The sequence below is a fragment of the Anser anser genome, assembly GCF_964211835.1.
Source record: "Anser anser genome assembly, chromosome: 8".
NCBI lineage: Eukaryota > Metazoa > Chordata > Aves > Anseriformes > Anatidae > Anser > Anser anser.
The window spans coordinates 7,112,090-7,137,602 of NC_139728.1; the positions used below are offsets into that span (position 1 = coordinate 7,112,090).

The following is a 25,513-nucleotide window of genomic DNA, read 5'->3' on the forward strand; positions in this document are numbered from 1 at the left end:
TGATGCTGTAGACATAAATCAATATTTTGAGTATGTTTTATCTTCAATAACATCACAGAAGTCATAACTCACTTCATGGCATTATTACATCTATTTGTGACAGACGATTTTCTGTCAAAATATATTTTCACAAAAACTACAATTTCCCAAATATTTGAATGGCATATTTCTGTAATATAAATACAATCAAAATACTTCTGTTTGGTAAACTGATTTGACATCTTGAATATTAAAGATAACTTCCAGTTTGTTCCTCTGCTTTACAGCACAAGGAATGAGTAATTTGTTGATACTAGTAGCCAAAGTCACAGATTTGACCAATGTCCTAGACTCGAGAACTGTTACCCAACTTTCTCCTTGCTCACTTTAAAAAAGGAAGCATTAAATAAAGTTCTGCATAACCCTTACTGCAGCTCCACAATAAGAGTCCTGAATGTAAATATAAAGCACAATGACAACGTAGGCAAGTTATGATCTGTCAATTAATTGGAGAAATGAACAAGTTATTTTTGACCTCGTTTGTGTATAATACGAGAACTTAACTCCAACCAAAGAGGAGAAACCCATAGTACCTCTTCCTGATGTTTCAAATGACTACAGAAAAGAAGGAAAAGACGAGGGTTTATATAGTACAAAATATTCATTTTAATAATGTAAAAATGCAACTTATGAAGGGGAAGAGAGATATCAAATAATTCAAGAAATAAGCACCACTGAAATAAGACAACAGCACAAATTAGGATAGGAAGAAGTAGCAATAGCAGGAGTGGGCAATTTTTTCCAATTGCATTTCTTGTCCTGTAAGTCAACACCCGTAGTAAGGATAGAAGAATAATTTAGCACAAACCTCATTGTTCTATGAGTAGATTTCCAGAAATGAACTGAAAATGGTAATAAGCATCCCATAAAGTCAGACACATTTTAACAATCAAGATGGACACATTTCTAGAATAAGACAAGATTGGTTCCAATTACTTTATATTGCTTATATTTGTCCAACGAAGAGCAAAACATGACCCTAATGTAGAGAAGAATCAACATGCAATTCTATTCCATAGCACTTTGGATCCTTATCATTTTGGATCTACAGAATTTTACAGTACTGGATTTCTTAAAACCTAGTTTCCAAGTGTGTGATGCGAGTCTGAAGAAAAGGCAGATGAAGCTTAAAAATGAAATTCAGAAGTAAATCTGATTCCTGCTTTGGGATTTACTGAGCCTAATGTTACTGCTTATAAATGAATATTTTACATAAATTTATTTTTTTTCCTAAATTGCTGAACAGGAATCAAGAAGGGCTGCATTATTGTATAGTCTGGAAACAGTGTTTTTTTTAATTTTTATTTTTTTACTAATGAATTAGAATAATGTTTCTAATCGTGGTAATAAAAGTGCTGAAGAACCTTTTGTATGATGTTATTGAAGGATCTATGAGAATATCTAAAGCTTCAAAACACTTCTGAAGTAAGGTATTATTTTCATACCCATTTTACAGATGCATGAAGAGTAATGAAGGACATGAGTGACTCACACAAAGTCATAGTCTATAAGAGAAGTGGAAGTAGTCCTATAAGTTCCATCTTCATGAATCCTAATGTAAAAGCACTTGAGAACACAATGTGCATTCCTTACACATAGGTGATTAACATGACTACTGTAGGACAGCAATCTGTTTGCTGAGTGCTATATTTTCTGTTAGCCTAACATTTTGCATAAAATCCATCCAGAAAGTCCCTATATACATTAGAGAGTGTAGTACATATGGAGGATTTAATTGAGATATACTTTTCATTTGCATTGTGCCATCCATGATTGACTCTTTAGTTTATATATAGTTAGGTCAACATATACAGTTTTGTTCAATACAAGATTTGAAATAACAGCTGATGAAATAATTTCTCTGTATATTTTTCTTGTGTCTATTTTCAAAAGTATTAGGTGTATTACAACAACATTATACGGAAAAAACAAGGGGAAGTTATTTGGTAAAGTTCTATACAAATTCAAAAATATAAAGATTTCTTATTCAATATTAGGAAGTCAATATCAGTTTTCATAAATCTTTGCTATCTGAGTAATGGTAATGGAATAGAGATATTCTATCTAAGTAGTAGACTAAGCCTTAGCCTCTCAAAATCTCTAGTTTAAAATTCAAATAGATGTATTAGTGTCACACGGTCAACTAAAAGAACACATTTCTGTCTGAAATATTTTCTGCAGCAAATACTTAATTGCTATAACTGAAATGTATTTAAGAGAAGAAAAATCTCAGTTTATTCTAATATTCTATTTATTCTATTTGACAGTGTCTTCATAAAACTAAATTCATTCTTTCCCTATGGCATTCAAATAGGTCTTGATCTTCTGAAAATGCAAGAATGAATTCCTCCTTTCAGTAGCCAATGATTCTGTTACTGAAAACTGTCTAGAAATAAAAAAAAATATAAAATAGAGAAGGCATATAAAGTGCCCTCATTGTTTTCAGTAAGAGGCATGCTCATAGCTACACTATAAATTCTGGCTGGAGAATAGCTTAATTATAGAGGTAAGGTGGTTCTAATCATTTTGATGATATGTTATGCAGTTAGAAGTGGAGTTATATAGTTAGCTCAGATCCAGATGGGATTATTCGTATTTGCTTACTTTTAGTCATCACTTTTTATATGGCTTATATTCATCATATATGACCATCAGCTGTACCAGGTGTATTGTTCATGCTCATCAGAAGCAAATACTGCTCCCACTGAAAGTAATATAGTGTGAATCAAACACTAAATTCAGAAGAAAAGAAAATTACTTAGCATGAAATAAATGTCTTCATGACCTTTAATATTCTACAATGAATGTAAGTTTAATTAAATAGCAAGCTTTGTGCTTATCCCTTTTTATATCTGTTTTTCTACTGTCAGGTTTGTGTGAATGCCATTAAAGAGTAGTATCTATTTCCTTTTCATGCTATCACCAGCACTAGTGAACATTTAACTGTGATCTGAATTGTAAGCAGTAGTCATCCAACCTTAATAATAATTCATCCAATACTGAAAGCATGTGCAGAAGATTTGGCAATTTTAAATATAAGCCAATATAGGGAACTAAATTTAATGCCTCTCTTGCTTTCTCTTATCAATTCCTCTCCTAAATTCCATTAAAACACAGAAAAAAATAGACATGTCTACAGTACTGTTCCATCACAGCAAGTACTACTGTGCAGTACTACTGTGCAGACATACTTTCTTGTAAGGACTTTCAGAAACAAAGCACAATTTTGTAATTACAAAACCCAGACAAGGACTGGGGTAAAAAAATAATAATAAAAAAATTTTGTATGAAACAGTAAAAGAAAACACAACCACCCTTGCCTAGATGATAAAAAGGCAGCAGCTGTCAGTTGTTTCTAGGAGGTCGTACTAGTCAAAACTACAACATACATGCAAGTGCAGTGCAAACATCCCAGAGCTGCTGTCAAATAATTGGTCTGTTAGCCAGCACAGCCTATCTAATTGATCAGGCAGTCTTGCACTGCAGTATCCTATGTATATTATTTTCTGAACACAAAAGTGCATCTCTGTACCATGCTTGATGTCTCTATACCAGTTCATACAAAACTGCAGCAGGTGCAAAATTTATAAGCTAAATCATGTTACAAGGCCTACTCATACTACCAGTGTAGCAAGATAGTGGAAAAGCAGCATTCACAGAGCTATTGCATTCTCTCCATGCATAGCTGCGGCAAAAGTAGAAACTGGATGCAAAATTAACTTCAGTCATACAATCTGAGAGACAGCATAGATAGGGCAAATCATCTTAACATCTTGAACCTCTCCAGGTTCAAGTGGATGCTGAAGATCTGAAGGCAAATTCTTGTCTTGTCTTCAGCATTTTCATATACAAGGACAGGAATTGATAATTCTGTTCAATGGAAAGTATTTTTATCTTTTGTTTTTTCCCCCACAGATCATGTTGTGTGTGAAGAGGAATTTAAATATGCTATGCTAGCTCTGAACTGTATATGTCCAGCTACCTCTACATTAATCACACTGCTGGTTCATACATCTAGGGGACAGTAAGTATATACTACCATTAAAAAACAAAGAAAAAAAACAACCTTGCAAAAGTAAGATTCTTGAGAAGATAGCTTAGCATGAACTGCCAGACAACCACAGCAGTTTTCAGATCATATTTATATTTTCCGCACTTTAAAAGCATCAAGATATTTTACTTAAGGTATTATAATTTCAAAGAGAATTCCCCTTCCCCCACTCCAACTACTTAACTTCTTGCATCTATTGTGCACTAGTTCCACAACGGAAAATGTTCATTGAGTTCAAACAAATTTCTTTTGCTAATATATAAAATACCATATTCTATTAATTGTGTGTACATTAAGAAGCAAGCAAACATACACATGAAGAGGTAGGTGGTTTTCAACATTACCACCACACTGCTGGAAGGGGTACAGAATTACAGTGTCTCTACAGACTGCAAAATCACAGTAGAAATTCTCTGTATTTATTAAAATAATTTTGCCATATCTAGTACATTTCTGTTACACTACAGTCTTGGAATAAGGTATTCCTATTAAAATGTCATGGTGAGAGAGAAGCATTTAAAAGTAAATCTCCAAATATATCTGTAGAAGTGGAGTACATGTGTACAGACTGTACATTTGAGAGCAGTAAAATGCATATTTTTTTTCCAGGTAATCACATGCCCAATAATATCTTGATATTCACTAGCGGAATTATTTAACCTTCTGTATGGCATTTGCAGTATTCCCCTGTGCCAAAGATGGGGAACACTGAAATTATTGCTACTACCGGCAACAACAAATGTCAAGATTTTAATGGCACTGTCTGTACTAGAATCTGTTAACAGGTTGAAAGCAAAATTCTGTTTCCGTATCTCCTGAAAATCATGGTGACATACATTCTGTATCTGCCTATTTTTCATTACATGACATGCACACACAGAATACAGATCCGCTTTAAAATATTCCATATTATTTGTACATGAAAGAAGAGTAGTCTTATCATCAGTCAGTTTTCTAGCAGCGTAAAAAGTAATATATGAAAAGGACTCTGACTCTGTTTTCTACTGCACCTTACAGTATTAGCATTTCTAACACAGGTATATTGATCCCCAGGCATACAGATTCCCAACTAAGATTCAAAAAATTGTAATAGAATGCAAAAGTACTTATTCCTTCTTTTGCAGTAAAAAATAATTGATGTAAAAAATTAATTGTTATTAAAGTAACCAATTTATACTCTGGCCATAAACTTTCAAAACTGGTTATTGTATACTAGGAGTAAGAAAAATATTTTTTGTGCAAATAATTATTAGTATTCCTTTGAATCCTATTTGCAGAAACATACAAACTTGCTGGATCAGTACAAAAAGACTTAAGTGAAAATGTTTAGTTGTCAGTCTTACACTTTTAGACAGCACTCATCAGAGCAATTAATCTCAAATGGGTTCCCAACATACTGTCGAATGGCGAACTTCGGATAGCGTAGAGCACGTGTATTAATGCTGGACTAATTGGTTGAATAGATGTGACTGTTCTTTAGAGCCCAACTGTATCTGTGAAAGTTAAAAACAGATACTAGAAGGAAGTAACTTCAAAAATATTTCAAATTTGAGTAGTCTTGACTTCACAATGTGAGAAGTAGAAAACTTAAAAGATCAAGTATTCCCCTCCCAACATGTCACTAAGCTTTCCAATTTAATATTTTTGCTGCTTCCCTTCATTCCATCTTTACATGCATTAAAAAGCACAATTCCCAGACTGGTGTTTTTTTCTTCACATCTTATTAAAGATGATCTTTAATAATGAGAGTTTTAACCATTGATGTTTAACAAGTATGTGCTTATTGAATATAATATTCTGAATTTAAAGGACCATAATCACATATATTTGAAAAAAAAATATTTTGTGTGTGTGAAAATAATTGCTTTTTCCTGGATTATCCCTTAAATGTCCCGATTTTATCGATCTCTTATGTATTTAACATTTTTATTCATAAGTCAATGTTCTAGAGGAAAAATTCATTTTAAACATGCATTTTTCATGAAAGTTTCCTGAGATTTCAACTGACTTTGGAGTGCATGAAAAATGTTGGTAAAACAAATGACTCTGCACTTCATTGTCTCCAGGGGGTAATGTGTTTTCAAAATAGCTTTAGGTTTTTAGCTTCATCTACAGGTTGACATTGTATTGCAGACATAAAATTGCTTTGGATTTGGCTAATTAATAAGTCAGACTAATTGTTTTAGATTTTATAGCTATTTTCCAGGTTAGGTAAATGAACTAATTGTTAAAAGACCTGCCCAATGACCTTCATTAATGCATAAGAAAAATGATGGCAAATGAACATTTGAGTTTATCTCAGTATAAGTGAAAATGGATTATATAAACTACAAATTAAAATTTAACTATATGTGCATTTATATCTGGACAAAATACTAAACTGTATCTTGATAATGAAAAGTATCAGATAAATAGACTCCCAATGTTAATAGTGAAACCCTTTCCCTTAACATTGGTTCCTGTTTCATTATCTTTTCATTATCACGTTTTGTTTACTACCAATAACTGTATTCAACTTTCTGTAGGATGTGAGGTTTAAAATCCCTGTAAGCACTGACTTACATAAAAAGAATAGACTTGGATTATGGGGACACTGCTTCCAACTTTGGATAATCCTTTCAAGTCTATTCAAAATCATTGGAATGATTTTCTTAACGATTAGCTTTAGCTTCCACAGAATCATCTAGGTTGGAAGAGACCTCCAAGATCACCTAGACCAACCTCTGACCTAACAAGTCCTCCACTAAACCATATCACTAAGCTCTACATCTAAACGTCTTTTAAAGACCTCCAGGGATGGTGACTCAACCACTTCCCGGGGCAGCCCATTCCCCATATTTGCTGACTTACAAGTTTAGTAACCTTAATGCAGTGATTGGGAGTGTTTGTTCAAATTGATATCACAGATAAGAATTTATTCAGAAAGTAGCAGGATTGATAATTTAGAACTGTGAAGTAAAAAAAAAATGCTACTTGATACTCAAATAAATAAATAATTGTTCCCACCCTTAACAACCTCTTACAGTGACAAAGCTTTATCATTGTCTCTCTCCTAGATCTCTTTTTGATACAGCCTTCTCTTATCACTCAAAGTAGGAAATTTTTCTCTGAAGTCTTTAGATCTGCTATTCACAGGAGTGTGTAGCTGTAGTCCCTGCTGAGGGAGATGCTGGAAGCATCTAGCCACAGCAATGCTCCTGGCTGCCAGGAACCAACGTGTCTCTTTAGCACAGCTTTTAAAAAGAAAGATACTTCCAAAAACCGTCATTGCTCTATATCAGCTTTTCCTAACCAATATTTATCAGAGAACTACAGAATGTTTGAATGACTAATTCTAAATGATCATCAGTTTATTAACTTAGAGTGTTGGAAAAAGACACCATACGGAAATAAGTAAGGTTAGCAAAAATAAAGCAGATCAGAACTTGAAATTGCTGACAAAACTGAATAAGAAGTAATCATGAATAGTGGGTTCATTTTAAGTTCAGCTATAACTGAGTCCAGTTACATACTGAAAGAAATCATTTGTAAGTGCACTTACAAACTGTATGCTGCTGTTCAATTTTTACCAAGTTCAAATGACTGCCTATGTCTTTCCATTCCACAAGGAATGGCTCCTCTTTTTCCATACAATTTTAGACACATCCAACCAGCGGAGATTATCAAGACACTGACCAATTCCTGGCTTTTTGTAATTTCCCTGGTGGAAAAGTCATTGATTAAGGGAGAATATGACCATTGTCACATTCTAGCTTCTTGTCATTTGTTAATTTAGCAAAGTTAAATCTTAACATACATGGCTTATATTTTCATGGAATTGAAGAGTTCATTGACATTTAATTTGTTAAAAGAAAAATTGTCCCAGGTATTTGTACTCTTACAAATGAACTGCCAAGTAATATATCTACAGGTAGACACAGGAAATCCTATATTTGTGGTATTTATAATATTTATATTTATAAATGGTGTGACACAAGTAATATGAGCTCGTTTCTGATAATCATGAAGATAAGTACACTAGGATAATACTGGAAACTGAAGGCAATAAATAGCAGCAGAACACAGAAAAAATAATTATTCTGTATTATCCTAATTAGAATAACACAATAAACAGTAAACAAAAAGAAACACATACATAAAGACATCTTGTCTACTGATATAAATATGTGAGAATGCTAGGGAAAATGTTCACTTGCTAATCAGTTTTGACTGCTTATAATTAAGGGGAGGTTTGCTGCTGCTTATGTGAACTGGCTTTTCTCTTTAATACTACTTTTCACATTAACCAGACTAGATTGCCATCCTAGCTGTTTATGGAACTCAAAACCTCAGTTTGAGAGATATCAAAATTCTAGCTTTATTCTTATTTAAAATCTTATTATTGATCATAATTATTAATCTTAACATTTACCTTTAAACATTTCCAATCTAGTAATAGAACTCTAATATTGTTTGCATTATGATACAAAGAAGAAAATACCATTTCTGACTTGAACTTCATGTGATCTTTACAGAACAGCACCATGGGAAGCTTTTCGACAGCTAACTGGAACCAAGCAGACTTCAAGCAGGTAAACATTTCATAGGGGGTAAAGGGAAATACGGAACAATTTTCTTCTGAAATTACAATCTATTCTACACGTAACACACTGTTTTTTAATATTGTTTTACTTATTTCCATTAACCCTGAAACAAAACGTTTCTATGCTGAGGGTGGAGAAAAAAAGGTAAACTGAAGAAAAACAGAAATTGTGTCAAAATACTGAAAACTCATAAGAAAGCAAAACACAGAGCATGTTTGTCAGTTATATATCCTGATACAGATAGGGATATATGCATCCATTATATCAAGTGAAGCTCATGCAGATGGAACCCTTTTTCCGTGTAACACTTCAATAAAGGAATAGGCTCACAGAGGCCCGAAGTTTGCAAGTTTTGGTATTATCTAAGGTTTGGAAAATTTCCACTAACAGTTCACTTTGATAAAAGAAGGTTAGCTACATATAATAAAGGCGATTAAAGGTGATATCCTTAAGGTGATTAAAATAATAATTCCTTCCCCCCCCCCCCCCACTAGGAGAAAAAGGGTATAAAAAGGGTATATACTTATAACAGTATACAAGGCACAGTAACTAAAAATGTCTTTTGGGTAAATGCTGAAGATAAACTGAGAATTAAATGCAGAAAAAAATCTCTTTTACAGAAAAAGTGACCTAAGCCAAATGGGTCTTGCCTGTGTAAGTTATTTTTCAATGATTCTTTACCTTGTTTAAACAGAACCCAGGCAAACTGTCAAGGAGCATCTGAAGCAACTGCCTTTATAAATAGAATGAGCATGCTGTTGATTTCATTTGTCATCTTTCAATTGCAGGGAATCTACTTACTATGGTGTGAATTTAAAGTAATTCCGCCATATTTCTCCTGATATCGAAGTACATAATCTTATAGGCCTATTACTTAGCAAAAAATGCACTTTAATTCATTAAAAATAATCTCTATACTTACAGTATCACCAAGCTTTGATCTCAGATATTTCTTTTAGATTAGCCCATGGGACCTTTCCGATATACATTTGTAGTTTCTACAGCCAAGTGATAATGCTCTGAGATTAATAAGAATTTTACGTTGTTTTGAATTATTCTCTTTATTGGTATGTTTCAGGGAGAGTCAGCAATCACCAGAACAATGGCAGAAAATGTATGGCAGATGCTCTGGTAATGAAGTGTATCATATTAACCTGGAAGAAAGTACTTTCTTTGCTGAGTATGAGGGGAAAAGCTTCACATACGCTTCTTTCCATGCACATAAAAAGTATGCTTTTTTTTTCAATCAAGTATTAAAAATTTAAATAATAATTTGTTTTGCCCAAAACGTACCTCTGCATTTGAAGGTGCAATATTATACATTCCGCTGTTTCTGGAATTAAATAAACTAACTCGTTCTAATAGTAGTACTAATAAGCATATTAATATATTATTTGTGTATTATTATATTATACTAATATATTATACTATATTATACTATTATTATACTATATTATTATACTACATATACTAATATATTTCATATATTCTTCTCCATGTTACAATGGGCCAGGAAAAAGCTTGTGTTGTTATTTAAAGACAGCTCAATCTGAGAAATGAGAATATAAAGTATATACAGGATAGGCCTGACAACCAGGAAGAATCATACCTTTGAGACAGGTTATATCAGAACACCAGTCTTTGTTCATTTTTTGTTGTTTTATTTTGTTTGTTTGTTTGATTTAGGAGTCCGACAGAAATTTGGCTTCCTTCATGGCGTGTTTGTTTTTTGGAAAATACCCAGTTTTAAGGTGGTACTCACTATGTCCTGGTGATTTTTCAAAATAAAAACATTTTTCAGTCAGATTGAATCTTAAGAATGTGAAGATATGTTTCAGATCATTCATTTTTATTCAGTACTGCTATATGAGTTGAATATACAAACTGAACAAAAATCATGTATATTCATATGTATTTAACAAAATTAATGTATACCAAACCCTAAACACTGATTTTATTCTCATACTTAACATGTGAGAAAAAGATTTTTTTAGCTTTAATTCCCTTTTCTACCGCTAATCAAACAGATTTTTAGAAGTGAATGGCAAAAATGAATTCTGAAAATGGTTTCCATTACTTGTGAATAATGGAACAATTTAACTTGAATACTTTTTCATGTCATGTATCCATTCTTATATTAAATATTTTCTCAGAAGGGATTATTCATCTCGTTGAAAAATTAACTGAAACGGCATTAAAAGAATACTCTGGGGATTAAGAAAAATGTTGGATTCAGATACCAAGGGATTCATCAGCTTATAAAAACTGCTTGATCAGAAGTGCCCTATTTAAGAGATAACATTTTTCAAATGTATTTGTCCTCCAGAACTATACAAAATAGAAAATAAACTGAAGACTCGTTTCTGACAGTGGAAATTCTGGTGTATACAGAACTATGCGAAATGAACCATGCCTTTCCTTTTCTAATTAAGGTTTGGAGTCTGTCTGATTGGTGTTAGAAAGGAAGATAACAAAAACATTTTGCTGAATCCAGGTCCTCGATATATCATGAGTTCTACAGATATATGTTTTTATATAAACATCACCAAAGAAGAAAATTCTGCTTTTAAGAACCAAGAAAAGCATAGAAAAAGACATGAATCAAAATTATCATATCATGGAGCTTCTAGGTTGCCTGTACACAGCATAATAGCCAGCATGGGTAAGTAAAAAAAATAAATAAATCAATAAGTAGCACATTTATAGAAATACACTGTTAAAAGCTTTAAGAAATTAAAACATTAAAATAGAAAGAAATTGTATTAAACACTTGCCCTCTTATTTTCCAGAAAAGTATTTTTTTTCTTTTATTTGAGAATATGGAGTTAAACTGTTTAAGACTGTTGTATATAAAATATATGCAAACCAAAACAGATGAGAAAATCACATAGCTAATTTCTGTCATTCACAACTGGACTTTCACAGTAAATTTTCATAATCTTTAATTAACAAAATGCCCTGTGCAATTTGCCTCAAAGCTGCTGTAACTGTATCTTACTCAGCAGACAGAGATAGCCCCCCCACCTCCCAACAGAACTAGTGTTATCAAGGAGCTAGCAGACATACAACGAGAAAAATCAGTATGGAAGATATGCCTATGATAGTCTAAAAGTCAGATCAAATAAGCCAAAAAAATAAACCCTGCTTGATTAAGATAGAAAACCATGCTGTAAATCATGTAAAACTATCTTTGTTGTCAGTTCTTAGTGATACTTGAGAAAAATTTGAGCAGGTTCCAGAACTGAGATTTGGTGTAAATATATATATATACACACACATGTTCGTATAAATACGCTATCATTAAAAACATCAAAAATATAAATACTTCTTAGAATGGAGCTTATGATTTTCACATACATGGAAATAGAATAAATTGATTTTGTACAAATTAATCAAGTAACTACACATTAGTAATTTCCATCAAGATTTTTCTTCTTTTCCATGGCAAGCACTAGTAGATCTTACAAGAAATAATGAGATAAACAATCCTGTCCAAGTCATTGTATTTTCTCTCTCTCATTTCAGGAAATAATTCAACATTTTAAAGTTAAAACAGACACTGAAAATTAAAAATTAAAGTGAATTAAAACAAATTAAGAATTCAGGTTATGGATTAATTACAAATGGTTATATATATTCATGGTCAGAGAAAATGCAATTTTGCAGGAAAAGGCTTCTTCAAGTATAGTTTAAACATTTGTTATATTTTAATGCAATAAACACAAATAATCAATACAGTATTCCTTTCAATCTTTGGCTGTGTGAGTCAGATAATCCCCATGAAATATGGGAATCTCATTTAAATGTTTTGACAACCACATTGAGAAAACGATTTCAACACTACTTCAGGGACAGTGGCTATCGATTTACAAGACACAGGATGTCGAACGTCCAGTGGACCTACACTAGCTCTTCCTTCCGAGGGAGGTAAAGAGGGCAGACGGCCCAGTATAGCACCTGTTTTGGAGGTTGCAGACTCATCCTCACTTCAGACATGCGACCTGCTAAGTGACCAGTCAGAAGATGAAACTACCCCATCGGACGATGAAGTCTCTGCAGGCTTAGAGTACGTATATTCAATATAAACTAATTATTTGAAATGCTAATAGTATGTAAAAACAAGCATGGATAATTTTTGGACATGCAGATCAATCCAAGAAGTTTTAGCAAGCAAGAGACAAAGGCCAATTATGGAAACATTTCCTCTTTAAGAAATTCTATTGTCTGTTAGCAGAAGACTGTTATGCCCATTTTGAAATATGAAAAAACAGATCAACTCCTCCATTTACTGGAGATTTTCTACACGCTATTAAAGACTTAGATATGTACAGCAATTTATTTTATAGCATAGACAAAGTAACATTCCTGAGCATTTTTCCTACACTCCATAGTTATAAGGACAGGACTCAACTAAGTTGTAAATGGATAAGTACTTCTGTCCTGACAATCAGGTCATTTAACAAGCTTGTTGAACAATAGGAGTAAGTATCTGACTTCAAAATGTAGGAACAACAAAAAAAGCAGTATGAGACAAACCAATCTAAAATGTTTGTATGTTACTGAAAGTAATGATGCATTGCTCACATAAAAGTTCAAAACCAAAACCTTTAACTGCCGTACAGGTAAGCAATTATGTTTATTGGGATTACTGACAGAGATATTAAAACTGAAATACACAATTAAGCCTATGGCTCATGTAGCACAGTTTCCTATCTCCTACAGTGGGAAGTATGAGAGGCCCCATGGAAGATCACAAAAATCCAATGAAAAAAATAATATAAAGTCATCTTCAGTCTTCAAACTGAAATAACAGAGTATAAAAGGCTTCCTGTTTTCTCGGTGTCCCCTGATGACCGTGGATATTGTACATATCATGTATGTACAACTGAAAAGCTTTCTAACTCCTGCTGCAAGTGACAGTCTTCCTTGCTACCACCCAGACTCTTATTAAAAATGAAGGCCAATTAGAAAGTTCATCTCAGGTAAAAGAAGCTAATGACCTCTCTCAGTCTTAATGAGTTTTTGAAAGACAAATGGAAAAGGAAGAACAGCAGTTCCACTATGATTTCTAGGCTTTTTTACATCTTTATTTTCCTTTGTTAGAAATTTCCTGTATGTGTGTTGAAAACACTAGGACAACGCACTACAATGCAGCAGCCCAATTCTAAAGATGCCTATACAAAAAAAAAAAAACAATCAGAATTCCTTCATTCCACAAAAATGTGACAGGTCTCACTAAATTTTATAGAATTGGACAAAGAAACAAAATACATTCTTTATTCGTTTTATACACTTGAGTCTATGTAACTACAAATAGCTACAAAACTTAGATGTAGGTATAAACATTGCATAAAACAGTTGCAAAGCCAATTGTGTGTTTCAGTAATTAGCTATACTCAAAAAGTGTTTTTTCTACTCTCCTAGGTATGCCAAAGGCTATCCTCCTTACTCTCCTTATATTGGAAGCTCTCCCACATTTTGTCACCTTCTGCATGAAAAAGTACCCTTCTGTTGTCTAAGATTAGATAAGGTAAAGGGAGTTTCTGTTACTGGATGAAACTGCATTCACATTTGTCTTTTGCGTCAGTTAAATTCTGGTTTTAGCTTAGAGATAAGCTTTATTTAGTACCTACTAAGTTTTCTCACCCTTTTCATCACCAAATATTGGTTTATGTCTACTCAGGTCTGTATCGGGTCAGCTGATACAATTTTCTATTTCTAGTCATAAAACCCTTCAATGTCACAGCTAAGTCTTTTTATTCATACCCACTGAACCTTTTTCCTATTTTGATTTTAGGGGTGCCAACATAACTACTATGAAGATGCCAAAGCCTATGGATTCAAAAATAAATTGATTATAGTTGCAGCAGAAACTGCTGGAAATGGCTTATATAATTTTATTGTGCCACTCAGAGCTTATTACCGACCGAAGAAAGAACTAAATCCCATTGTATTACTCCTGGATAACCCGTATGTAGACTTTAAATATATATTTTTCTCTATTTCTTTTCCTTTTGTTTAGGATAACATTTTAAAATCATTTACCATTGCTTTGGTAGATGATCACTCTTCACATGGCCAACTTAAAATCAAAAACATTATGGCACATATAACTTTGCAAAAAGTTGGTGACAAAAATAATACCCTGTGTGCATTGTCACGTACAACATTGACTTTCTGCTGACTGTAAAAGATCAAAATTTTTATGTCCTTATTATTCACTGCTTATATTTCAGTGGTATTTCTTAAAACACCCCAAATAAAATGAATAGTTCCTAAAGTTAAATAACTTCGTAAGCGCTATATAAAGATCAATCCATGCAACAGTTTTATAGCTACAAAACAGCACTTCAAACGCTAACTTTAAAAAAGGCACTTAAACATCTGGACCAGATAGGAATATTAATAATTTTACACAACAAGATAAGCAGGTCTTTAAGCCACTAGGACCCACCTCCCACCCCCCTTTCTCTGCGATTATATAAAATCATGGAAGATGATTAAAACCTGAAATATTGTTGTAAATACCATATCTGTATGGTGACCACTGGAATTATTAGCCTTTCTTTCATAATCTTTTAAAAATTTCAGACAAATTCTCTAGCAAGGCTACTTCATTTATAATTTCACATTGAATATAAGACTTTTTTGCAGCACTTTGGTGATGCTTAAGTACGTACAACCACAATTAGGAAGACATGCAAATAGAAGTTAGCCAGATGCAGAATATTAGACCAAACTATGACTTAAAGAAATGATAGCAGCAGAAATGTACAGATTTTGATTCCAGACTGACAGTTGCTTGCATATGTACGTTCTGGTTTATTATAAGTGATTTTTTATACAAAGATCTTCAGTGAAGTATCCTACTTAGCCTCAAACAGCTCTTTAATGAATCTGTATATGCTGGTGTTTGGGAAAACAAAGGTTTTATGTTTATGTGTGTCATGGCATAAAATTTAATCTTAAAAATGCAAGTGCACAGGGACCTCTAGTGCTTATTGTCTTATTTACTATAGTGACTGAGTTATACTTTAACACTGTTGTGATATTTTACAGCTAAAAACACTTTTCATAAGCATAAAGTAAAGCCGTGTTTGTTAAACTAACACCCTTAGTGTTGCACTCTCTACACAGCATTTTCTGTGACTCCTCCCAGCATTCAGTGAGGCTACAGAGGCCTAGCTGAAAAGCCAGCGTGCTTTTCATACGTGCATTGGGCAGAATTCATGCTGCCATTCAAGTCAAGTGGGATTTTTAAATTACTTCACTGGACTTAGGAACTCAGCTACTTTTGATGAACATATCCGCGCCTTGTTGCTATATTCCTATTTTCTGTTTATTGCAGCAATTTATTATGGTATGACTGTTCTGACATACATCTCGTGTTTTAAGATTTCAGTTGTTTCTCAGTACGTGAGAAGAAAGCCACTAAAACTTCTGAACAAAAACCCAATCAAGTAGTATTAGTTTTCACGTTCTGTTTTAAAAATAAGGTTTCCTCTAAGATTTTCTCATCAACTTGAATAGAGCTATTGGCACTAAAACCAAATGATGATTTTACTCACATTTTTATTAAGTTTTCACTGCTTATTTTAAAAACTGCTAATTCATGCATTGAAGTATAACTTGGTAGTAAGTCTTTGGAATCAGCCATTCGTTTTTACATTTGAAATTGTACTGTGCCATAAAATTTCTGATTTAAGAGGTGCATTTATTAATATAAGCATGTTAATTCTGATCATTCTTTACAATCACAGAAAACTGTTAATTCACAGCTTTCTGCAAACCTATTTCCTTTTTAAAGAGGTAATACTGCCAAAGTCTTGAAAAAGTTTATTTTTTATTTTGTAAAAAAATCACATGCTACCAGTTTATTGAAGTATTTTGGAAGAGATGCTGCTGTTGTGATACTGTGTTTCATTTTGTAATCCCATCTGCTGCTTAGGCCAGATATGCATTTTCTGGATGCAATCTGTTGGTTTCCAATGGTTTACTACATGGTGGGCTCTATCGACAAGTAGGTGAAGTAACTGCTAGAAAACTTAACATTGTAGTGCTCAGTGGTATGTGTTGTGTATTGTCAATGCATGTTTAAATGTGTGCTGTATTTGAAGATGATCTATTTGCATGCATGGTTTGTGTCTGTGTGCAATAGTTTGGGATTTCAAATTTCTGACTTCTGAAGGATACTGTTAGTGAAAAGAATGAGAGGGAATGCAGGTTAGTATCTTCAAAAATACAAAGTAACAATTTATTAATATGTATCTAGAAATTGCCAGATAATGCCCTGATTCTAGTGTTATCCTATACTTATCAGATTTGTTTGCATTTACGGACTAGGGTTTAGCAAAATATGTATAGAATATACTAAAACTGATATTCTAAGTGTATCCAACAGTCCTCATTTTCTGCTACATAAAATAATCACCTAGTCCTGTCTTCAGAAGTTCTGCTAATACATGTTTGCATCTCTAAGTTTAGCCACGTGGATTTAATATAAAAATCAGGAAGAAATTAATGGATCAATGGCTCATTAGCATTTTACTGATCTCCATTGTATAGAGTGTCAAATCAAAGAAAATGGTTTACTTCACTACACAGCTAATATTTAGGTCAGGCTGCAAGCCCATAATACTCATTCTCCAGACGGAAATCAATCACTCAATTTGCTGCCCTGAATTAACAGAAACCAGTTTTTCAAAGAAAATTCTAGAGATTCAACATTTTTCAGTTTCAACCTGTTGTAACAAGAGCTTTAAAACTACTTGTAATAGTGATACAGTTTCAGATTTATCTTGGCAGTATCACAGTCATTGTGAGATTTTCAGTGAATCTACAGAACTGTTTTTCACTTTCCAGATTTTTCTCTAAACCAAAAAGGTATCTTGAGTTGTTAACAGATACTATTTTTTTGTTTAAATCTCTTAATTCCCTAATAATTATAGAAAATTACCTAATAATTATAGAAAAAAATCATACCAGCAGAATAATCAAGTTGACTCAAAGTATTCAAAGTAATTAATAACTCAGAAGTGTTTGTGTTTCTATTAACATGGGAAATTCAGTTTAATAGAATTCTCTGAGTTTATTTCATTTATTTCAAAGAGGAAATCACCAAACCCTTCCCTAAATGTTGCTTTTTTTTTTTTGAGAGCTGAATGCCTAAAATGGCAGTGTTATGCAGAGTTCTCCAATTTACAGTTATACTTGCATGTACTTTTGTACTTTAAATCACTTTAAACTCTTTCTACAATAACCAGACTCTGTAATTTATTTTTTGACATCTATTTTCATCTATGACAAGACTTAAAAATATAGTTCATACTTATTCTGTGTTTTCCAAAACATGTTTTTAAATCACATGCAATTAATAGAACCTGATCATCTTTAGCTAAGAACTACAATGAAAAATACACAGGGATCCTTTCTTATTTAACGTCTATGGTATAAATTTCCTAAGCATTTAAAGATGCCACCTACTACCTTTTGTACCATAATTATATTATATATTTGTTTTTGAAGAATATGTACAAGATGTAAAATAAATACCTAGAATATGTATCCTTTCCCTTATTCCAAAATTTCAAAATGAATTTATAATAGGATATGTAAACCTAGGAACCTTAGAAGATTAATGAGAAAATGAAAAAAAATAATCACAATGATAAATACAATATTATAGATAATATCAATTATAGAATCACAGAATGGTTGAGGTTGGAAGGGACCTCTGAAAATCATGTAGTCCATCTACTCTGCCAATCAGGATCACCTAGAGCACATTGCACAGCATGGCATCCAGATGGGTTTTGAATATCTCCAGAGAAGGAGACTCCACAACCTCTCTGGGCAACCTGTTCTAGTGCTCTGTCTGCTCTGTCACCCTCACAGTAAAGAAGTGCCCTCTTATATTCAGGTGGAACTTTCTGTGCTTCAGTTTGTGCCCACTGCCTCTCATCCTGTCACTGGACACAACTGAATTGCCAAATGAGAAGCAAATATAATTACAAAATAGCTTTTCTCTTTGAAAGTAAACAGAAGGATGCAAAAATTTAGCTTTCAAATTTCCTCTAGAAACCATGAAATACTCTGCTCATTTTCACTTAAGAATTGCTAGGTTTCTAGCAGCCACACACACACACGCAAAAATTGTATGCCATCACAAAAAAGTCCTTCCTAAACTTTTCAAAAAGTGCTTAGTTTCTGTGGAAAATGTTATTGTTAAAACAACTGAAACATGCTTCATTTTGGAAACAGACATAAGACATGCTGGAAACTGTAACTCGGTTGCCTGTGATTGTTTCCTTTAGTTGAGCTCATAGGAGGTACTGAACAATATTGGAATATATTCACTATTCCAGCAAGGTGAAAAGTTTTCCTGAGGTACATCTGCTCCTAAAAGCATCATAAGAACACCCTAAGTAAACCTAATAGAGGAGTTTCTTAGACATAATGGTTTTGTTTGTTTGTTTTGAATTAACATTTTGAAACAAACAGTTGTGGGGAAGAGCAACCCAAATCATTTTAGGTCCATTTATTACCAAAAGTAACTACAACAAAGTAAGCTGTTAAAGCACATAAGGACATACAGTTTTCCCACATAAGTGTTAAAGGCTTATTTTAAAAATCTGAAATAGTTTTATCATTTTAGCAAAAGGAGAGGGACCATAACAACCTACTGAAATGCATTCTGTATAACTTCAAAGTCAAAATAATTATTCATATTCTATTCTATAAGTTCATTAAGATGATATGTTTAACTTAGACTATATTGGCGGTTATAGTATGTACATGGAGATGCAGGGAACCAGCAACTCAGCATGTGATTTACCAATACCAACCATTACTAGTCTTTTAAGCGTTCCATATTTAAGTGGCTTGTTTGTTTTTTTCTCCTTTCTCTTCACAAAAGCCTAGATGATTTATTAAGATGCGGGGTCACCTTTGCAGCTAATATGGTGGTGGTGGACAAAGAAAGTACAATGAGTGCTGAGGAAGACTACATGGCAGATGCTAAGACTATTGTAAATGTTCAAACACTTTTTAGGTAAGAGATTTTTGCAATCTCTCTGTACACCTTTATTAATCATGAAATACCTAATAATGTGCTGTGTACTTAGATGAGAATTCTTTTCTTTTCTCCTACTTCAATTTCTACTTAATTTGTCTCATATGGGCAAATCTTTTCACATAGCAATAAACCTTAGCAATAAACTCTTTCTTGGCATACTAAGGTTTTCTTTTGAAATCTCAGATGATCATCCCAAAACAGGATGATTGATCATTTTTTAACGTCAATTTTCAGGTTTGCAGAAAGAGAAACAAAGCTACTCTGGAAGACTTAAGACCAAAACTAGTTGAGAAAAAGATTGTTTTTTTTTCCTCAGTGCAGTCTTTCAGAATAATGGTAAAGCCAATACTAAAACCAGATTCTTCTAAAGCAGTAACTTCTAAAGCAGTAACCAATGCATTACTATGAAGTTAGTTATAAGTGCTTGCATTTTGCATATATGGTTTTGAACAAAAAAATAGTTTTGTAGGCACATTTGCGCAGTGTTACCTATGAGAACAAAATACTAAGAGTCATAAAAGAATGCTTAGTGAAAAATGATCAGTATAGTAAATGGGCTAAGGAACGAGTTCCACGATGAAGAGCTTAAAAAAAAACCTGAGATCCCCTGTTCATTTGAGAACCACTCCTGATTAAAACCTCATATTATATAAATATATTGATTCAACAAGTACCTAAGGATACAAGTCACTTTAAACTGTGAAAAGGTTCTTAGTTGCTTTAAAAAATACCCAAACAACTCACGAAACCATACATGTATATAAGCACTATACAGCCAAGTATGAAATACCTTTTTGATATAGAAGGTTCAGTATCATTCAACACTACACTACTGCCCTTTTGTGTGCCCATTTAACACTGGAGAGGGATGCACAGAAGTCTCTTGAAACTGTCAGTTTCTGAGAACTAAGCACATGAAAACAAAAGTATTTTAACAGATGTACTTTAATACACCTGCAACTACGTAGCTAAATGCTGTCAGCATTACTGCATGTGCTCAGAAGCAGCAATTTCTATGTTGCATAGAAACTAGTTCTGACCTGTTTTAACTTTGAGCTTAGTTTTTGAATTTATATCTGATTTTAGCATAGGTGTTTCATAATCACACACAAATTAAAAATTAAAATTGAACTTGATCTGTGCAACATTCAAGCGTACTATTAACCATATCACACTAGTGTATCTCACTGAGACTTTGATATGCATCACTAAATTTTCCAGAAATACTTCTTACCCCAAAATATAAAACAGAAATATAAACTGAATAACAAAATTTAGTAAGGACTAGTTGATTTTTCCCACAGTTGTGTTCTACCTTGTCAAACGCTAAAAATAAATAAAAAAACTGCAGTACCACCATAAATATCCAGCTAGAACTTGCTGTATAGTCATTCAGTTGTCTTGCACAATGCCTACAACTAGATGGCAGCTTTAACTCATGTATGAAACGTAAAATTCCAAGTATAGTTTAGTATAGTTCTAAGACTGCCTTGTTCTTTTTGTAAATACCAAAATAAATGTTTTAAGATTTAATATAACATTTCTGAAAACTTTCTACACTTTTAAAAAGTATTGTATTTTAAATATATTTTAAAACTTTCCTAGAACACATACAAAACATTCACTATATTTTATGTAATATCAGAGTTGTAGAAATAACTAAGCTTCACAAAGAGGCGTAAAGTAGTGGCATTTACCTGTTTTGCAGAATAAACTACACAGAAGATAGAGGCTAAGTCTGAATCTCATTGATTTGATTAACTCAAATCAACTTATCTCATTAAGGGCTGCAGACAGGCCTGAAAAGATGTTCCAGGTGCGCTGTAATACTGTTTGGCCTAGGTTGCCATTTCTAATAAACCTGTTCTGACATTATTCCCTGATTTACATAAATTAGTCTTGCCTTGCCAGAAGAGTTGTTTCCCTCCCCCCAACTCCCTTTAGGAGCTGAATGTATTGTTTATAGCATGACAAGGTTATTAGCACCTTTAAGGCTAGAAATTGTTCCATACCAATTAGAGTTGTGACACTAGCTTATCTGACTTAATTACAGTTAAAAGGAGTGAAGAAGTGTGACTCAGTCAGTCATACAGAATTATAAAGGACTTTTTTTAATCCTCTGGACAGAAAAGAAGTAGGGAGAAATTAAAAAAATAAAAGTACAAGGAGAAATTACTAGTTTTGGGCTGTGTCCTAGAGATGCTTCTCACTTCTTGATGTAAAATAAGCCACCAACTATTGAGTCCCTATTGATAGCCATGACCTTAGAAAAATAGGTTTCCTTAGGCAGAGAATCTGTGCTAGAAAGAGCATTTATATTTACTCTTACTTTATATTAATGGATTTAAATGTTGGTGTTTGAAAAGTCCTTTTTAAGTTCCTATAAGCTAACATTGTGATGCCTATGTTTCAAATATTGCAAGAAGTCAAAATGTAGCAGTACACCTAATAACTAAGAAGTTCAGCTGGGATCTGGCAATCAGCACAAAATGAGGTTCATCTATAAATGAGGTTATGATGGCATTACATAGTTTATCATCTTGGCTCAGGAAAAAAAACTAAAATGCGTCTCTCACTTGTCTGATTCCCAAATACCATTTCAACAGCAACCCATGTTTTCCATTAGGTTGCTTAAGGCTTTCTCCTCCCAGTCCAACCGTTTACTGTTTTTTATATATATATATATATTATATATGCATATATATTTTAAGCCAGAATGGAATAGAGAAGAGGAGTCTTGGCACAGAATTGGCCTGTTCTGGTGCTGAAAGCTTGCAGGCAGTGCCTTACACCAGGGACAAGAGACAACCTGGCTTTGACAACCTGGAAAGTCTTTTCCCCTAATTCTGCTAGAGGGCACTCTTAAAGTATGAATTTTACCAATAGCAGGTTTGAAACAGATTTCCTAACCGAAGTCAGTTTTTACATCTTGGTGATGAACTAAATCCATTTTTAACAGAAACCTAGTAAACTGCAAATTTCCTGCAAGTTGTATACATTTTATCATTAGATCAGGTGTTCAATTTACTGCTACTCTTAGTTCTAAATGGTATACTGTTATTTGTCAAACCTGAATGTCTGTCCTTTAAACACAGCAGTACAAAAATTTTCAGCCAGCAGAAGTTTAAGTAATTATTCACTACACAATGCAGAATTAATGCAGAAGAAATCAGGATTTAAAGAGGAAACTTATTCCTCAGAACTTTAAGAAATTTGTTAAGCTCCTTAATAGATAAAAGTTCATACCTATAGAATATGACATTCTCAGGATTTTTACTTTTTAAACACATGATACAAGTGAAGATGTATCACAGACGCATCTCAAGGGTATGGTTACTCTGTATTTAATCTGTGTATGCAGACTCTATTCAGACTCTATTCCTTAAGTGCTTTATCTTTAGTAGGACATAGCAGACTGTGTAACCACTCAGAGTTGGTATCAGTCTGACTGTAAAAGCTAAGAAGCTACAGAAGTTCCTGAGTGTACACAATGCCTTTCAGGGTACACTGCACACAAATGGTCATCATTAAGTGATTCAAATTCTCACCCAGTTTGCCAGCTCCATTAACTCATCCTTATATAATCACTTAATATTTGGTTATTCACAGGGATGTAAGTGCTAACATAACAATGGCTAGCATTTCTATTGTCATATGATCATTAAAAGTCTACATTTTAGCTTCAACATACCTAGAAAACTTTTGCAATAGGACATCAACATGCATGCTGGTAGGTAGTTTTTGAAATGTATTTCCCCACATTTAGGCTCTACTTGAATTAATATTTCAGTGAAGTTCCTCACACAAAACTGAAGGAAAAGACTAAAGACATGGAATTTAATTGACACTAACTTACTAAGTTCAGGTTCCAAGAAAACCACACAAAAAATGGTCGCTGAGCACCGTTTCTTATTGGTATAACATGACAGAGTTAAAGCTTTGTGTCAAGGTCTGTTGTTCAAGAAAGCAAAGCTGATATCTCACATCTTTGCAAGGGAACTCAACCACAGATTTCTCTGAGTTTGACAAATAGTTCCCTGGAGGAAGAACTAGAACAAAACAGCTTTTATTTTTTTAAATGGACAATTGCTCAAAAAGTCCTTTTCATCATGGAAGTGATCGTGTAGACACATGGAGATACTGCCAGTGTATGAAGGCAGGCAGATTTTAAATCACATTTTGTACAAAATCTAGAGGGCCTGGGAGAAGAAGGCTTGCGTCTCAGTATCACTAACCACTACTAGACAGGGTGAAGTAATGTGCTGACCGGAAATTCAGAGAGAACAAACACAAGATACTAAACACAGGAAGGAATAGCCTTGTGAGGCAGTGCAGGTTAGGGAGCAGCTCTTCTGGGAAGGATCTGAGGGGCTTGGCAGACAGCAAGCTGAGCATGGGCTGACAGCATGCTCTTGGCAGCAAAGGCCGACACAATTGTAAGCCGATAGCATCTTGGGCTGTGTTAATAGGAGCATGACCAGTAGATGGAGAGAAGCAATAATCCCCCTCTACTCAGCACATGTTAAACTGAACCTAGACACTGCATCCAGTTTTCAGGGCCTTGATACAGCAAAGACATAGATAAACTGGAGGAAGTTCAACAGAAGGTCACCAAGGTGGTCACAGGCAGAAGCAGATGCCCTGTGAGAAGCTGAGAGAGTAGGACTTACTCAGCCTGGAGAACAGGGAGACTAACAGGGGACTTAACAGTCATCTTAGAACTTAAAAAAAAAGAAAGAATGTAAGCTGAAACAAGGGAAGCTCAAACTGGATGTACAGAAAACCTTTTCCCTCTTGAGGACAGGCAAACAGCAGAACTAAACACCCAGGGAGGCTGTGCAGCCTCTGTCCTTGGAGGTTTTCAAGACCTCACTGGAAAAAGCCCTGAGCAACCTGGTCTGAGCTCATAGCTGCCCATGCTTTGAAGAAGGTGTTGGACTAGAGACTTCTGGAGCTTCCTTCCAACATGAATTATCCTTCAATTTTTCTACAAACAACAGTTTTAAATTCAAAGTCACACCTGGAATACTGTGTCCAGTTCTGGACTCTCCAGTACAAGAAAGACATAGATATACTGGAGAGAGTCCAGCAAAGCACCACTAAGATGTTCAAGGGACTGAAACATCTCTCCTATGAGGAAAGGCTGAGAGAGCTGGGACTGTTTAGCCTGAAGAAGAGAAGGCTCGGGGATGTCTCAGTGCGTACATTTTTACTGGGAGGATGACTGAGCACTGCAATAGGTTCAACAGAGAGGTTGTGGACTCTCCCTCTTCAAAGATACTCAAAATCCATCTGGACACAGTCTTAGATGCTACAATAATCTCAATAATGCTTGCAAATCTTTGCTGTTTGCTATCTGTAGACCATCTGTTTGTATTCATCTATCAGTGACATTCTTTTTACTTTTTTAAATGAAAAACACTCCTTCATGACTGAATCATTTGGGAGAATGTACTTTACAATAGTGAATCACTGGCACTGTGAACTAGAGAAAGTCAGGCAGTAGTTGCCACTTAGAATTTGCTGATTCTGAAAGTAACATCCACAATACTCCAACCCATGGCAAGTGGCAAACAATGATTTTATTCCTCATGATAGCACCTGAGTTTCTTAGTGACCTGTAATCGTTTTATTCCAGGATAAATAGTATTTCCTAGGTTTGTTTATATAGCGAGGGGAAAAAACAACATGCCAATCATTCTGGAATGATCTGATAACAAAGAAGGAAGCTTAAGTCATTGTAAAGCGATAAAATGTAACAGATTA

The 25,513-nt window shown here is 33.9% G+C and overlaps 1 protein-coding gene across 16 annotated transcripts in view; it reads left to right on the forward strand.

Moving 5' to 3' along the window:
• The window catches only part of KCNT2 (potassium sodium-activated channel subfamily T member 2), a 149,381-nt gene that overhangs the window by 91,038 nt on the left and 32,830 nt on the right, over nucleotides 1–25,513 (forward strand). For all 16 annotated transcript variants that reach the window (XR_014587657.1, XR_014587658.1, XR_014587659.1 and 13 more), the window contains 8 exons: nucleotides 3,955–4,063; nucleotides 8,605–8,661; nucleotides 9,752–9,901; nucleotides 11,106–11,335; nucleotides 12,523–12,739; nucleotides 14,098–14,203; nucleotides 14,471–14,643; nucleotides 19,589–19,723. Coding sequence is in view for 12 of the 16 variants with exons in the window: in XM_083847277.1 (XP_083703403.1) it covers nucleotides 3,955–4,063; nucleotides 8,605–8,661; nucleotides 9,752–9,901; nucleotides 11,106–11,335; nucleotides 12,523–12,739; nucleotides 14,098–14,203; nucleotides 14,471–14,643; nucleotides 19,589–19,723 (1,177 nt within the window). In the remaining 4 variants the exon portion in view is untranslated. The remainder of the gene's footprint in view (nucleotides 1–3,954; nucleotides 4,064–8,604; nucleotides 8,662–9,751; nucleotides 9,902–11,105; nucleotides 11,336–12,522; nucleotides 12,740–14,097; nucleotides 14,204–14,470; nucleotides 14,644–19,588; nucleotides 19,724–25,513) is intronic.